Source organism: Diospyros lotus, chromosome 1 (genome assembly GCF_014633365.1).
Source record: "Diospyros lotus cultivar Yz01 chromosome 1, ASM1463336v1, whole genome shotgun sequence".
NCBI lineage: Eukaryota > Viridiplantae > Streptophyta > Magnoliopsida > Ericales > Ebenaceae > Diospyros > Diospyros lotus.
This window is the reverse complement of record NC_068338.1, coordinates 40,521,127-40,536,093: the sequence shown is the minus strand read 5'-3', so window position 1 is coordinate 40,536,093 and position 14,967 is coordinate 40,521,127. Positions and strand designations below refer to the sequence as shown.

At 36.7% G+C, this 14,967-nt stretch overlaps 1 protein-coding gene across 2 annotated transcripts; it reads right to left on the bottom strand.

The window, feature by feature from the left end:
• Positions 1 to 465: 465 nt before the first annotated feature.
• LOC127807081 (uncharacterized) lies at positions 466 to 11,169 on the bottom strand. Of its 2 annotated transcripts, none has more exons than XM_052344697.1 (3): positions 10,807 to 11,169; positions 10,547 to 10,711; positions 466 to 3,456 (listed from the first exon to the last, which is right to left on the bottom strand). In XM_052344697.1, exon 3 carries the CDS (start codon positions 3,334 to 3,336, stop codon positions 1,387 to 1,389), a length of 1,950 nt encoding a protein of 649 aa, XP_052200657.1. In that variant the 5' UTR covers positions 3,337 to 3,456; positions 10,547 to 10,711; positions 10,807 to 11,169; the 3' UTR covers positions 466 to 1,386. The 2 variants fall into 2 exon arrangements, with proteins under 2 accessions (XP_052200657.1, XP_052200665.1); XM_052344705.1 differs by having other exon boundaries at positions 10,547 to 10,639.
• Between the last annotated feature and the right edge of the window lie 3,798 nt (positions 11,170 to 14,967).

Here is a 14,967-nt window from a genome sequence, read left to right as displayed (position 1 = left end):
CCAAATAAACGTCATATTGTTTTGTTGTCACGGTAATAAATTTTATTTATTGTGTATGGCTATTTAAAAAAATTATATAAAATTTATTACGTGTGATTAATTTATATTGTGTTAGATCGTGAGAGTGACTTATAATAATTTCTTTATAGTTTCTATTTTCATTGGTATTATCTGATTGATCCGTATTGCCTTCTTGGTTATGGTCAATTAGATAATTTAAGAGTCTTTGATGGACTCACTTTATTGTGGTTTTAATTTTTTTCAATGGTCTGAAACATTTTGCTAGCAAATTCAAATGAGGGAAATAAGGTAATTTTTATCATTAGTAAAAAAAGAAATAAACTAATTACCTTTTCACTTGCTTGTAATTTGGACAAAAAATACGTATCGTACTGGCATTTACCCTAGAGAATATTATCTTCTTTTCTTTTTTCTTTTTTTGTAGGGGCGGGGGGGGGGGGGGGGGGGGGGGGGTGTAGAAACAACAAAGAAATTATCTATTAGAAACCACTAGAACGACAAATAGACTAAACCGTTACGGTAAAAAGAAGAAGAAACAAAACGATAAAGTAGCGTTAATATTGCTATTCTTGCATTGAACGTAAATGTTAATAATGGATCTTCACTTCATTTGGATCGATGAAGTAACAGAAAGAAAATCATAATTATATCATTCAATTCCAAACTAATATTGAGCTTAGACAACACTAAAAAGGGGAGAATAGTATAAGATAATAGAATGTCCATTTATAATTTTCAAGGGGAAGGAAAGGCTTCCACTACAAAAATAATTTCGCAAACAGAAGAAAGATTTCCCCTCCCCTCCCCTCCCCATCCCCATCCTAACCCTTCATCCAACCAAAGGGTGAGGAAACAAAGTGGCAATGTTGCCCTTTGGATCTTCACAACAATATTCCACAGAACTTTTAATATAAAATTTTGATATATACAAAATAGTTGATGCCACAGATTCAAAAATAGTAGCAAAGTAATTTATAATTATTATTATTATCAAATATAACCATCATCATCATATCAAACTGCTGAAGCAGGCAGTAACACAGGCATTATTGTATTAGATAGAATATGACAAGAAGAAAAAGAGGATAGGAGACGGATTATAAATAAGATGATCATCTGCGAATGAAAACCGCTTCACATATATTGGTTGGCTCTACCTCTAGAATGCCATATATAAGATAATGATCTGTATAGAATAATAACGGGGATGGGAGTGGGGTCATGCAACAAGGTCAAAAAATGCTCCGTAGGGCGTAGAATATTTGTAGCTATTTCTATCTTAAAAGCAGTAAATAATTAACTTTGAGAGATACCAGAGCAGATGATGATGCATTTCAACTCTGCTGCCAGCTCACTCTGAATAAACTACATCCCACTTTTCTTGTTTCTGAAGTCCTCCTTCAGCAGTGCAAATTTCTTCTTGCATTGATTCAGAGTCTTCCCAGGAATGGCTGCCGCAACGCGCTCCCACCGCTGGCTCGTTTCTTTCGGGAAGGTTTTCAGAGCTTGCACAAGAGCCCTTTCTTGGACAGCAGACCACACGTCTTGATCCAAGCTTGGCGAGAACCCATTTGCCCTAGTGGCGTCGTTCGAATTTTGGTGGTTCGCCTCTTGGCTGGAAGAATCCTTCGAGTCGTTGAGCTTAGAAGCTCTGCTGTTAGGCGCATTGCTGGCGGATACCCCCCCTTCTATTTCCTCTCTAGTTGTAAGAGGAGATGCAATAGTTGGTGCCGGTTTTCGCTTTTCAAGGAATGAGTCAAAAGCTTTTGCAGAGTCGGGCTTCTGAAGGAAAACAGTTTTTGTGGCCTTCAAAATCTCGTCGACAGACCTTCCAGTACCCAAGTACTCAGAAATAACCTCCCACCTGCGAGATGTTCCATTAGGGTACTTCTGCATCCCTTTTCTCAAAAGCACAATCTCTTCTTTGCCCCAAGGCTTCTCCCTTTTCTCGGAGCTGCTTAATGGAGTGCTTCCAGCAGTAGCCTCCATAGAACCATTTTCCTTTCGGTCATTGGACTCTTTCTGCTCCTCCAAATTTTGGTTACACTGCTGAGCCTCCTTGAGGATTTTTGCTCGCTCTAAGCCCTCTTTTTCCTCAATTTTGTTGCACAAATTCCTTAACCGCTCAAACTCAAGAGACATACAAAGGTTTTCAACATCCTCCTCAGTAACAAGAAGCAAGCGCTGGGATAAAACAGGCGCTGAAAGTGTTCGAAGACGGGTACGTTCCTTGCGCAATAGCTTCTTCTCTTTTTCCCGTGTCTTCTTCTGATGTAAAGCAGCTTCAGCAGCCTGTCTTTCCTCCTCCTCCTTCTGGCGCCTCTGCTCTTCAGCAATTCTTGCAGCCTCTTCTTCCTGTAATTTCTTTGCAAGAAACTTAGCCTCCTTTTTCCTACGCCTCTCTGCTTTTTCCTCCTCCTTTCTTTTCAGGATTCTAGGATCCTTTTTATAGGCATTGTCCACAAGAGCTCGTATCCGCACATACTCATCCCTTCTAGCTTTTTCTGTAAGCTTTGCATTCTGCCTTTCCATCCACCTCCTATGGTCCCGAGATTCAGCTTGCTCAAGGTCAAATTCATCTGCATGTGGGAATTCTCTCCAGCTTCTGAAGCTGTACCAAAAATCATAAAAGCCATCCACATCTTCTAAAGCAGTATTCTCATTGCCTAGCGAAGGAATAGGTTGGCTAACTGACCACCGTGCATTCCTTAAAAAAGCGGGACCAAATACCTTGAAGAAATCTTGTGGGGAACAGTCAGTAGGGATTTCATCATCGAACTCATCTGTGGAGTCATAAATTCTCCTCCTCAAAGGGTCAATTAGCAATTCATATGCCTCTTGAATGGCCTTGAAGTGGTTCTCTATTTCATCCTTCTTTGCTTGTTTTGCAGCTTCAGTTTCCTCAGCAAGAAGAAGAGCAGCCTGTTTGTCAGGATGGTACTTTAAAGCAGTCTCACGATAGCTCTTTTTTATCTGCTCCTCAGTAGCAAGGTATCTTAAATGGCCCAAACCCAGTAATGCATAGTGATCTTGTTGCTTACCACCAGCAGCAGATTTTTTTTTACCTTTAGTGCTGTATGCCTCTGATGATGCAACATAGGCACGGTCCTTATCATTAGGAACAGTCTGCTCACCACCATCTGCATATTCTTCCTCACAACCAAGGAGTCTAAGTGCGGCTGAGTGAAAAGCATGCCCGGCAGGTTCAAATTTAACAGCCTTCACTGGGAGACAATTTGAGGAGACATAGATTGGCACTCCATCTACAATCTCTTGTGAGTAGGAAATAAAACGGACACTTGATTGGGTAGCCATAATCTTCTAGAAGTGAATACAACAAGAAGAAAAAGGGAAGTGAAATCAGAAAGTTGTCAATCTCTCAATATTGAGTATCTAACAGCTTTACTTCAGCTTTTGGCCCACTTAAGATATTACCTGCAACAAGTCCAGTATCTTGTAAGCCAGAACATCAATCCAGCTCATAATCACAATAGTGTATAAGTAATTAGTCAATAATAATTGGATAAGCACGTATGAACATATACCTTACACACTGAAAAATAGTGTGCATCAAAATTCAGCATCTAGAGCTAGCCACTAGACAATTCTTGCAGAGGCTCATGTGGTAATTGCATTCAATACAAACTTATTACAATCTATCTACAAAACTAAAATTCCAAATATAAAAGATAAATGCAATTCAGCATTGAGCATCCTTCCATTAACAGACTTTTCCTGATTTGACCCACACTGAGAAGATGGATGCAAAGGGTACCATACACTCAAAGCACGTGCAAGGATGGGTCTGGATATTATTACTTTTTAGAAGGGCGATTAGTTATTGGGAGGTTGATCCTAATTTCCAAAAGAGTTTTTCTTTTTTTTTTCCCTTTTATCGTTTTTCATAATGTGCCTAAATCAACACAAACTTAAATTGATATTTTGTTCTGTCTTTATGTACAGACTTTTCCTGATTTGACCCACACTGAGAAGATGGGGATGCAAAGGGTGGTACACTCTCACAGCTAGTGCAAGGATGCAACTGGATATTATTTCTTTTTAGATGGATTTTTTTTTTCTTTTCTATAAATTTTGTCTGTAATTTGTACTAAGATATTAATTTTAATTTTGATATGTAATTTATAATCAGTGGTGGGAACAATTAGGGGTTGTTCAGTTATGGAAAACAGCCTCCATTTTTCAAAAAAATACTCCATAAAAAATGAAAAATTACAAGAAATTGTTCAAATACACAAATTTTCCAAATATAAAAAGGAGGTTTGGAAAATGCAACTTTCAAAAATTGAACTGAACTTGGAAAACTCCTAATTTTAGTTTTCCCTATAAGGAGAACTGGAAAACACAGTTTTTAACAAAAATTTTCCCAAATCATCTCCTCCTCTCACACAAGTTACACAAAAGTGGCACAAAATATTTCCCCAATCTCTCCTTTTTTAACATATGTTCCAATTTTCTAAAATAGAAATTAGTTTCTGTACTTGTAACATTTAATGATTTAAATGTATTTTTCAAATTTTCTATCAAAAATGAAAATTAAAGATTTAATTGAAAATTAGAGATAAAAAACTAGAAATCATTTTCCACAACTAAACAGCCCCTTAGTGTTTTTTTTTCCTGTTGCTTGATTAGGGTTGCAATTTCTATTATTGTTTTGTATTATTAAGCAAGGGCTAGAATCAGTGAATTGAATAATAAAGAATTGGTATATTGAGAGTGGGGAAGCAACACTGTATGATTTATCTAAATGGGGAAAATGAAGTTCTAGCTGGTTAAGATAAGGGCAGGATCACGGCAGGGTTGGTGGGGTGAGGCTTACACGGGTCTAAACAGGTCATGGCTTTCTCTCTCATACCCAACTTGTTGCTGCCATCCCTATGTGTGAAACATGATTAAGTTGATTTGGTCACGTGATAATAAGATCAATGGAGTGAAGGAAAGTGGATAGAAGATGTGAGAGGAAGACCAATAGAGGATCCTGTCATGAGAGTGGATAAAATGGAACAAGTATTCAGCAAAAGAGGTTAGAGAAAAACCAAAAAAAATACTTGGTCAGAAACACTTGCGTGTGATATTAATTGTATATGCCTTACAGAAGATAAAGCTAGACACAGAAATGAACTAAATGCTAGAGTTCATGAACCCCGTAGAGGTCATGTAGCTTACTCTTACTAGGTTTTTTCTTTCCCATACATTGTGTGGTGACAAAGAGGTGACTTTGACATTGACATGTTGAGTGAATTAGGTGACCTATGTGTCTATAACATGCAAGCAACTTTGAGCAGAAACAACAAAGGAAGGAGATTAAGCAATTCAAAAATCACACCTGCACTTATGACTTGGGCAAAGGAAAGGGCAGGGGGATATGAGAACTAATATTTATAACCATCTAATTAATATGCTATGTTTGTAATATGAGAACTCCATTTATGGAAACAATTCAAGAATCAGACCTTTCTGTCTATAATATGATGTACCTTGGCCATCCCCATTCAAAGAATACCAACAAACCAAATAAAGAGCTCAGCCTACACAACTCTGTACTAAAAAACTGAATGAACAAGGCTCTGTATCTCATAGAATGAGGGGTAATGAAAGAAGAAGATGCTCCATAACTACCTGAACGTCTTGAACAGAAAGATCTCCTTCCATAATGTGCCTACGCTTCCTAGATTACCAAAGGTGAGCATGGATATAATAAAGCATAAATACAAAAAAGGCCACCAAACGTTCCAAAAAAAGCAAAAACCCCTCTTCTTCATAAAGGAACCATAAAATGAGTAAACGCACTGCCCCCGACGAGTTGCATACTAATCCCCCTCCCCCTTTTATTTGAAGGATGATCTTAAAGCAAAAACCTATCGTGTGGCAATTTTCCATCTTGGTGATTATATAAACTACAACCACAAAACAACATATTCTAATAAAAGGAGAAGTAATGACCTGCTGCAACCTCCTTACCAAACAAAACAAGTCCAAGCCCAGCTCACACAAAGGGTGTGTGACCACTGTAACTCTTCAAACAAAATCTCACCCTTAAACCATTCCTCAAACAAAATGAGCTCTCAAGGAATTCTTATCAGCGTAGCATAATGCCTCCACCATAGCCCAGCACCAGCAAATGTTCTAATGCAACCAGTAACTTAGCCCCCCCATCCCCAACCTATATACTCTCAGGTATCAATATAATTTGCTCATAATGTATACATAATGTGAGAGAGAAATAAAAGTTATCAAAGAAGACAGCAGCAGATGGCTATCCAGGGTACTAATACCCCCTACACCAAAATGGGAGGAAGAAGTGAAGGAGCACTCAAAAACATTTATTCTATCAGGCGGTCACCTAAGCACGGAAACCTTGTATAGGAAACCATTTCCATTTCATAAACTGAATCTCTTTGAAAACTCTAGGAAACGTTTTGGAAACTCAAAAAGCTTCCCTTTAATTTATAAGATATTGAGAAACTATTGGAAATTTCCCCCAAAAAAAAATGTTTATGGGATTCTTTTTTAATTTTCAAAAATAAAAAATTGAATCTCTTTAAAGAATTAAGAAATTAATTGGATTTCAAAACCTAGATTTTATATTTCTTTTTTTTTGGTGTCATGTCAAGTCTCTCAGTTGAGACTTGAATTTATAGAGAATTAGAAGAATCAAGAGAAAGAGAGGAGAGTTTTTGGAGGGGAAAGTGAGAGAGAATTCAAGAGGGAAAGAGTTTATCATTATGCATAGAACTCTCGTCCTCATACATCTGGCCTTATATAGGCCCTTCCCACTGGTATCATTACAACCGTGGGGAACATTCGAGCAACTACTGACACAAGTGGCCATGTGGGCTATGATTATTACAAGAAAATTTGAAAATTACCCTTGGGGTCATAACATTCCCCACCCCTATAAATTATTCTTGTCCTCAAGAATCTAAAGTAGCCCAGTAGCTCACGAAAATTGAGTGAGCAACTCAATTACATACTCCCAAGTTGTGTGGTCAAGATCCTTGTGAGACCACTTTACCAACACCTGAGTTAGGGGCACCGAACCTTAATACATCACCCGCTTTTCTAGGATGGCCTGAGGCTCCACCACTCCTTCCTCATCTTCATTCAGAGCTAGTAAATCCTAACTAACTGTAGCTTGTGGCTCAATAGACTTCTTTAATAGGGATACATGAAATACTGTCACGAGAATGATTGAATAAGGGGGGCTCAAGTGTAATTAGTAATTGTAGAATGACGCAGGAAGATTGGTTAGTTAGTTAAGCAAGTTGATTTCATTTTTTTTGTAAATAAGGCAAGTGGCCTTTGGCGCCCAAGGGTGAGCAGGAGTAGTATATATAGCTCTAATACCATCCTCCCAAACTATCTAGAGAATTATCAATATACTCATTCTCTCTCCCGCCATTTCTCTCCCCCCCCCCCCGAACCTTCTGGTTCTTTTCTAAATTTCTCTCGACTAAAGAGGAATTCCACCTGTCAGAATCGAAATTCTAACAATTTGGTATTAGAGTAGTTCTCGAGCCGTGATCTCATTGAAATTCACCATGGCTGATGGCACAAGGATGAAGCAAATGGAGGCTCAACTACAGCAAGTCACTGTTGCGGTGTCCGACATGCAGATGCGGATGTGTGGTCTAGAATCATCCATGGAGGCAGTAGTGGAAAGGAGAATTGAAGGCACCATGGAACGATGGAGGGATGAAAATCAGGTACAACACAACCAATTGCGTGACCATATGCAAATGTTCATCCACATGGTCACGAGCCAAAACCAGGTAAGGCTGTCATCGGATTTTCCTCCCCGTGAGAGATCCAATCCCATCTTACCCGACCATAATTCGCCTTCTCGCGCAAAAGGGGCCTTTGAATTTGGGGGTGATCCAACGATGTTAGAGGAGAATCACATGGAGAGGCAGCAGGGCAGTCACATAGCTTCCCATCCGCATGGATTTCCAACTCCTGAATTGGAAATACCAATGTTCAATGGGACGAACCCGAGGTAGTGGGTGCGCAGGTGCAAAAGGATGTTTAGTTTCTTTGGGGTGCCGGAGTAACAACGTGTGACCCTGGCAGTGGCTTACCTGAACGATGCAGGGGATGCATGGTTTTAGGGGTGGATCAGGACTAAGGGAGGTTGCCGGTGGGCGGAATTTGTAGAGAACCTTTGCGAGAGGTTTGGAGATTTGAATATGATGGATGTAGTCGAGGAGTTCAATAAGCTCTAGCAGGAAGGAACGGCGCAGGCATATCAATCAAAATTTGAGGACATTGTAGAACTTGATAGAAATAAAAATAACAAGTTGGTCGTGACACTGTAGAACTTGATAGGGTTGGAATCAGGGGGGGTTTATACCCGAACACTGCTTCAAAAGGACTCTAGTTGATGGCATTGTGGTGGCTAGAGTTATACCACCATTGGGCTAACGATAACCACTTATTCCAACTCTTAGTCTTAGTGAAACACATGCATCTCAAATAAGCCTCTAAACATTGATTAACTCTCTCCATTTGGCCATCTGTTTGGGGGTGATAGGTTGTGGACATGTGCAGCCCTACCCCCAAGCTCTTAAACAACTCCTGCCAAAACACACTTATAAAGATCTTGTCCCTATCTAAGATAATAGACATAGGCACCCGGGAATCCTCACCACTGAATCCATAAACACTCTTGCAACCTCCTGGGCTGAAAAAGGATGGGTTAGACTGATGAAGTGTGCAAACTTAGTCAATCTATCCACCACTACCAATACCACATTCTTACCCTCTGATTTGGGAAGCCCCTCTATGAAATCCATGGAGATTCCTTCCCAAGCCAGCTTTATAATTGCCAAGGGTTGCAGAAGCCCTAGGTAAGCCACATTCTCATGTTTACATCTCTAACAGGTCACACACGATAGCAAAAAGTTTACTACTTCCTTCTTTTGCCCTAGCCAAAAGAATAATTGCCTCACCTTTTGGTAGGTTGCCCGGATTCTTGAATGGCCTCCCACTATAGAACCATGTAGGGTGGCCATGATCCTCTCTTTTAAGGCCCCGTGTTAAAAAGTTGTCTTGAGTATAGGATAAGAAGATCGGTGAATGCAGTGCATTTGAGGGCCAATGAAGAATTAAATAGGAGTTTATATCTCAATCTGTAATTAGTGATAGTTGGGGAAGGGGGGTTAAACCGTAAATATGTTTGTCTTCATTGAGATTGTTATGTCATTTGTATTAGATTAGAAGTTATGTAATCAAAATGTATTCTGTATGCTTGTATTGGTATGTTTCCCTTTCATTTTCAGATTTAGAATTAGAACACTTCTAGAAGGAATGTTTTCTAGAATGGTGGTTGACCGATTAAGTTAGTTATGTAGTTCGGTCAACCGAGCAGTTAGTTGTTGAAACTCAAGTCCCTATAGTCTATAAATAGGGATCGTGGGGCATAGCAACGGGTACTTCATTTTTCGAGAAAGGTTCTCTGTTTCTATCTTGTATTGGGATTGAGTGAGAGGTTGAGAGTAAGGCTGGGGATAAGTCTTGTAATCTCTAGAATCCTGTTAGCTTTTAGAGTATATGGGTTGGGTAGGATTCGGGCTCTCGTTGTAATCATCCTAAGGCTATTTCAAGATAGTGGATTGAAAGGCGTGATTGCAGTCTGGACATAGGTCTCATTTTGAGACCGAACCAAGATAAATCCTTCTTGTGTTCTTACTGTTTTTCATTCTATTCCTGTTTGTGTTGCATATATCTTTGTGTTCTCGGGTGTGGGAGTGTAATAGGGTGAGCTATTGGGTTGAGAAAATCATTGGGATTGTTGTGTTTCAACTCTAACAGAGATATCTGCTAACTCTAAATAGAGGGCATGGGGTGTGTGTGCGCGACACAATTCATTTTCATTCTCTATGTTTGAGTGCAGTGTGTGAGAGGAAAGATTTGTGTCCAATAAAGTTCTTTGTAATCTCCAAGAAGATTGTACTCGGGGTGGGATAGAAGGGAAGAGAGTGATCAATCATCTTCTCATTTCTATTGTTATTGAGTGCAATTTCATTCTGAGAGAAAGGCTGGAAAGGTAGCTTTGTACTCTTGCGAAATGAGGAATTGTTGTACTCGGGTATAAAAAGAGAAGGGATGCCATTGTAGTGGTCGATTTAATCAATAAAGAAAGACTGTTCTGTGGGGGTTTGGACGCTGGATGTAGAGTTGCAACTGGTGCAATCCGAACCAGGATAACTTGCGCATGTTCACTTGTATGGTTTGGTTGTTTCTACCTCATTTAAATTCTGTTCTTGTTTTTCAGTTTATTATTTCTGTTGTTATTTCTGGTTTCAACTAAGAGTGAGAGAGATTGGCATTGAATTGAGAGAATCCTAGTGCTCCTAATCTTACACAAATTAAATAGTAAAGACTGAATTATAACACCATTAAACCCCAAAGAAAAGGTAAAAATAGATATTGAAAACAAAGGATAAACCAAAATGCAAAACCAGAAATAGAAGGCCGAAAACCAGACAAGAAGGGCCGGAAAGCTTACCGTGGACGAAGATGGCGACGAGGATGAACGGCGGTCTGCAAATCGGAATCGGAGGTCGACTTCGGCGGAGATGGCGAACACGAAGATCGCTCGCTGAAACAGAGACCAAGATCGCTTCCGGTGGACGAAGACTCCAGATCGGTGGTCGAAGACCAAGATCGCTCGCTGAAACAGAGAGAAAAACCAAGCTCGGTGGACGAAGACCAAGATCCCTCGCCGGATCTACAGAAATAAGAACAGAACGCGGCCGGAAATCTTACCGTGGAAGAAGATGAAGATGCGCCGGTGGTCTGAAACTCGAAATCGGAGATAGTCTTCTGCGGAGATGGCGACGAACACGAAGTCGGAGCTGGCCTTCTGCGGAGATGGCGACGAAGCCCAAGACGGAGCTCGTCTTCGGCGGTGGATGGCGACTCACAGGAAGTCGGAGATGGCGACGAAGCCCAAGTCGGAGCTCGACTTCGGCGGTGGATGGCGACGAAGAGGAAGGGGACAAAGCCGGCGCGAATGGGAGAGGAAAACCCTAGAGAAATTTTGGCGGACAGAAGCAATGGAATTTGGGTGGACAGATCTTGCAACACGCGGTGACTGAATTCCCTGAGAAATTCGCCTCACGTGACTGAAAGTTGAAAATCAATTTGTTTGGAAAAATTCGCTAATCAAACGCTACAAAAAGTTAAAATTTGGGTAAAAAATAATTATTTTTATAAAAAATATAGGCAAAATCAAACGCACCCTAAGCCCTCACGGAGGGAATTTAGGAATCTCTTATTAATTTTGAAAGTTTATTTTAGTATTTTTCAAAATCAAAATCATTAATTAAGATAAACAAAAAACAATTTTATGATTTAAAAACAATTTTAAAGTTCCATGCGTTCCTTTATTTGTTTTTCTCCACAAACATCCCATGTTTCAAAAACAAATTTAAGAAATTATACTTTACCCCTTTTTTGTTAAGTTGTGCCAAGGGTCACTGTATATCAATGAATCATCTTCTAGAGTTTGGCATAGACTTAACTCAGTTACTGTGACAAATATTATTTGAAATTATATTTACCTATTTTTATTTAATTAAAAACAGTATTGAGATATATTATACGTTTAATACTTATTGTGATATAACTATTTTTAATGATTGGAGTATGACATATATATAATACGGAGTGTGGCAAATTACCAAAAAATTCATGAATTTGTCTAAGGTGCCAATTATGTAATATATTAATTCTAATGGTACAATCAATAATCTTTTTAATAATAACAAAAACTATCTTTCTTAAATAAATAATCTTCTAGAAAATACTTTTCAAATACATTGATCCTATCTTAAAAAAAAGCAAATTTTTTGAGTTTCTCCTTTGATTTTCGATAGATTAAAGTGCTCGTAACAATTACAAAGTTTTACTAAATTATTATTCAAAAGTTAATATTAATTTTTTATCAAAATCAGTTATGACTTGATTGATAAAAGTTATTTTACAAATGACCAAAACTTGCTAATGAGACTTTTTTTTTTTTCTTCAAAATAACCATCTTGGTTGATTAGAGTATATGTTTAATTAACCAAATTTGAAACACAATTTTTAAATTTAATCGATCTAAGTTTTGTGTTTGATTGATAAACAAATTTTTAATGATTTTGACAAGTTTTATCAAATGATTATTTAGTCAATCAAAACTTCACATTGGTTAATGAAAAAATTTCATAAACAAATAATGATGTTCCTAAAGTGTGACATTTATCAAGTTTTTTTTAGCATATTTTATGATCAAAACTCATTTATACTTCATTATTTATCTTATTCGTGTTTTAATTATTTTATACATTTTAATATTTGAGCATTCAAATAATACGTTGTCCAATACATTAAAGTAATCATTTGTGTCATATCGTTATTGTTGTGCATTTTATTTTAATGTATTATATGTTGTTCAATACATTAAAATTTTGTAGTATGTCAAATAGTAAATATAAAATTCAATTCCTTAGATATGACATTTTTCATAGAATTTTCATATTATCAAACGGGGCCTAAGGTTTAATTTGAAGATACAGAATCTAATCTCTTAAAATATATTTTTTATAAATATATTTGTATTTATTTGAGTTTAAATTTGTCTATATATATATATATCAATAAAACACATTTAAAATCAAACTAACCAAATCAAAAGTTTGGTAGAAAAAATATTTAAATTTTTATAAAATTCAATTAATTCCCCTCTTGAATTAATTATTTTTTGCAACACAATGAAGTTTATTTTTTATCAAATATTTAAACTTCTATAACTATAAAAATTACATAGCACTGTCAATTTCAAATTTATGGAGTAAATTTTCATTCAATTTTTTTTTATTCAAATTCATGAAAATTTGGAAAATAGGATTTTTTTAAGCAAGAGCATGATTATTTTGTAAAAATAAAAATGATCTAAAACTATATTTTTTTCCCTCAACTCCATAATTTATGGTCTAAGTTCACTAAATTTATTTTACATCTAACACTTTTTCATCATCCCCATTTTGATTCCAATTATCAACCATTGTTCATTAATAGACTCATTCTAACGTCGTCCTCACTTAGACCACTATCCGTTATCATATTTCTATCAATCATTATTCTTATTTCTCCCCCTTATATATACATATATATTTATATGTATATATATACGCGTGTGTGTACACATTCATGTAGTAAAGCATAAGAAAAAGTAAAAAAAATAAACTAATATATCATATCCACACAATGAATATTAAGAAGAAGAAGAAGAAAAGGAGTTGGCCAATTGAAGAAATGACGACATTTTATAATTTTTAATTAAAAAACTAAATCTTTTATCTTTTATACTATTTTTATACTTTTGACTATTTTTTGTAAAAAGTTATTTTTTAATGAAAATTGTTTCGTTTGTTGTAGATAATAAATTCAAGGTTATATATGATAAAAAAATAAAATTTATTATATAATTGAGATATTAGGTAAAAACAATATTTTTATTTCTTTTTTATAATTTGACCTACAAAATGTGTTGAACTATCTATAAATACGTGTCAAACTCCAAACTATATAACTAGAACCATAAAATATAACAGGGTCAAATTTATATTAACAAAATTTTAATAACAAAATAATTATTTAAATCACATTATCCTTTTTTTGGAAGAAAAATAATTTATAATTTTATTTCCTCATATATACTATTAAACAATTATGAGGAAATCAATCCATTAATTAAAAGTTTGTGTTTATTTGGATTATGGTACGTAGAGACAACAAATTGCTTGAAGAGATTAAGGAAAAAATTGAAAAAAAATAGAAAATATTGAGTAAAGAAGAATCGCAGATTAGGCCTTTGACGCTTACATAAGACGAGGATTATAGGCGGATCTAGGAACAGATCTAAAGGAGAGCTACCCCAGATTTATGAGTATTTTAGCTATCTTTCCCCTAAATGGATCAAATCTACTTATAGATGTGGATAATTAAACTCACAATTTATCAAATTGACACCGATATATTACTCATGTAATCACTCAAACTATAACCAAACTATGATCTTTCAACGTATAATATTCAATACTTTCACTTAAAAAAGACAGTTTTTTAAGCACAAATCATTAATGCATAATAATATAGATTGAGTCATACTATTTATATATCATTTATGTACACATTGGACTATATAAGGCACATATATGACATATATACCCCTCGTCTTATTGTGCCTTAAATAAGGGCATTTTAGATATTAAAACATTTTAAGGCATATATAATAATGATTTACCGATAGCATTTTACATGAAGATGATTATCAAAGGCTCATAGCTCTACCGTTCTCTCGTCATCGGTCCGTTCAAGCTGCTCTTCCTTTATCTCCGCCTCAAGCGATGGAGGTAAGAGCTCGTCTTCCTCGTTCTATGTTATCACTTTCTCCAACTGAAATTACATATATTGGACCCAGGCACCGAGCGATCGGTTTTGAACCTTTCTTAATCTTTTGATTTTATTGGGAAGCAAGAAAGATTTGTATGTCCGCGCGTGCGGAGATTATAGTGTTTTATTTCTCGTTCGAGTTTGGTTATAGCGTTTTCTTGTTCATCCTCTTCATAGCAAGATTCAGATTCTTGGTTTTGTTTGAGTTAATTGGGGTTTCAATCAGACTCGTCTAATTCATTCAAGCAACCATTGGGCGGCGATTCCGTCAGTGGAGTGCAACTGCCGACAAATTTCAATACGCCTTTTCTTTACTTCTAGTTTAGGGGTATTATTTGTTTCTTTTCTTATTGGTATCTAATAGGGTGTACCCTCAAAAATCTTTTTGTGGTTTGAGGTCTGCTCAGGGTGGCGTCGTTGAACCTACCATGGATAGCAGTGGCGCTGATTGGAAGACTTATATGCCACCGGGTTCGCGAGAAAGGA

Excerpts from the sequence above, each read along its gene's own strand:
- LOC127807081 (XM_052344697.1), bottom strand. The coding sequence starts at position 3,336 with ATGGCTACCCAATCAAGTGTCCGTTTTATTTCCTACTCACAAGAGATT.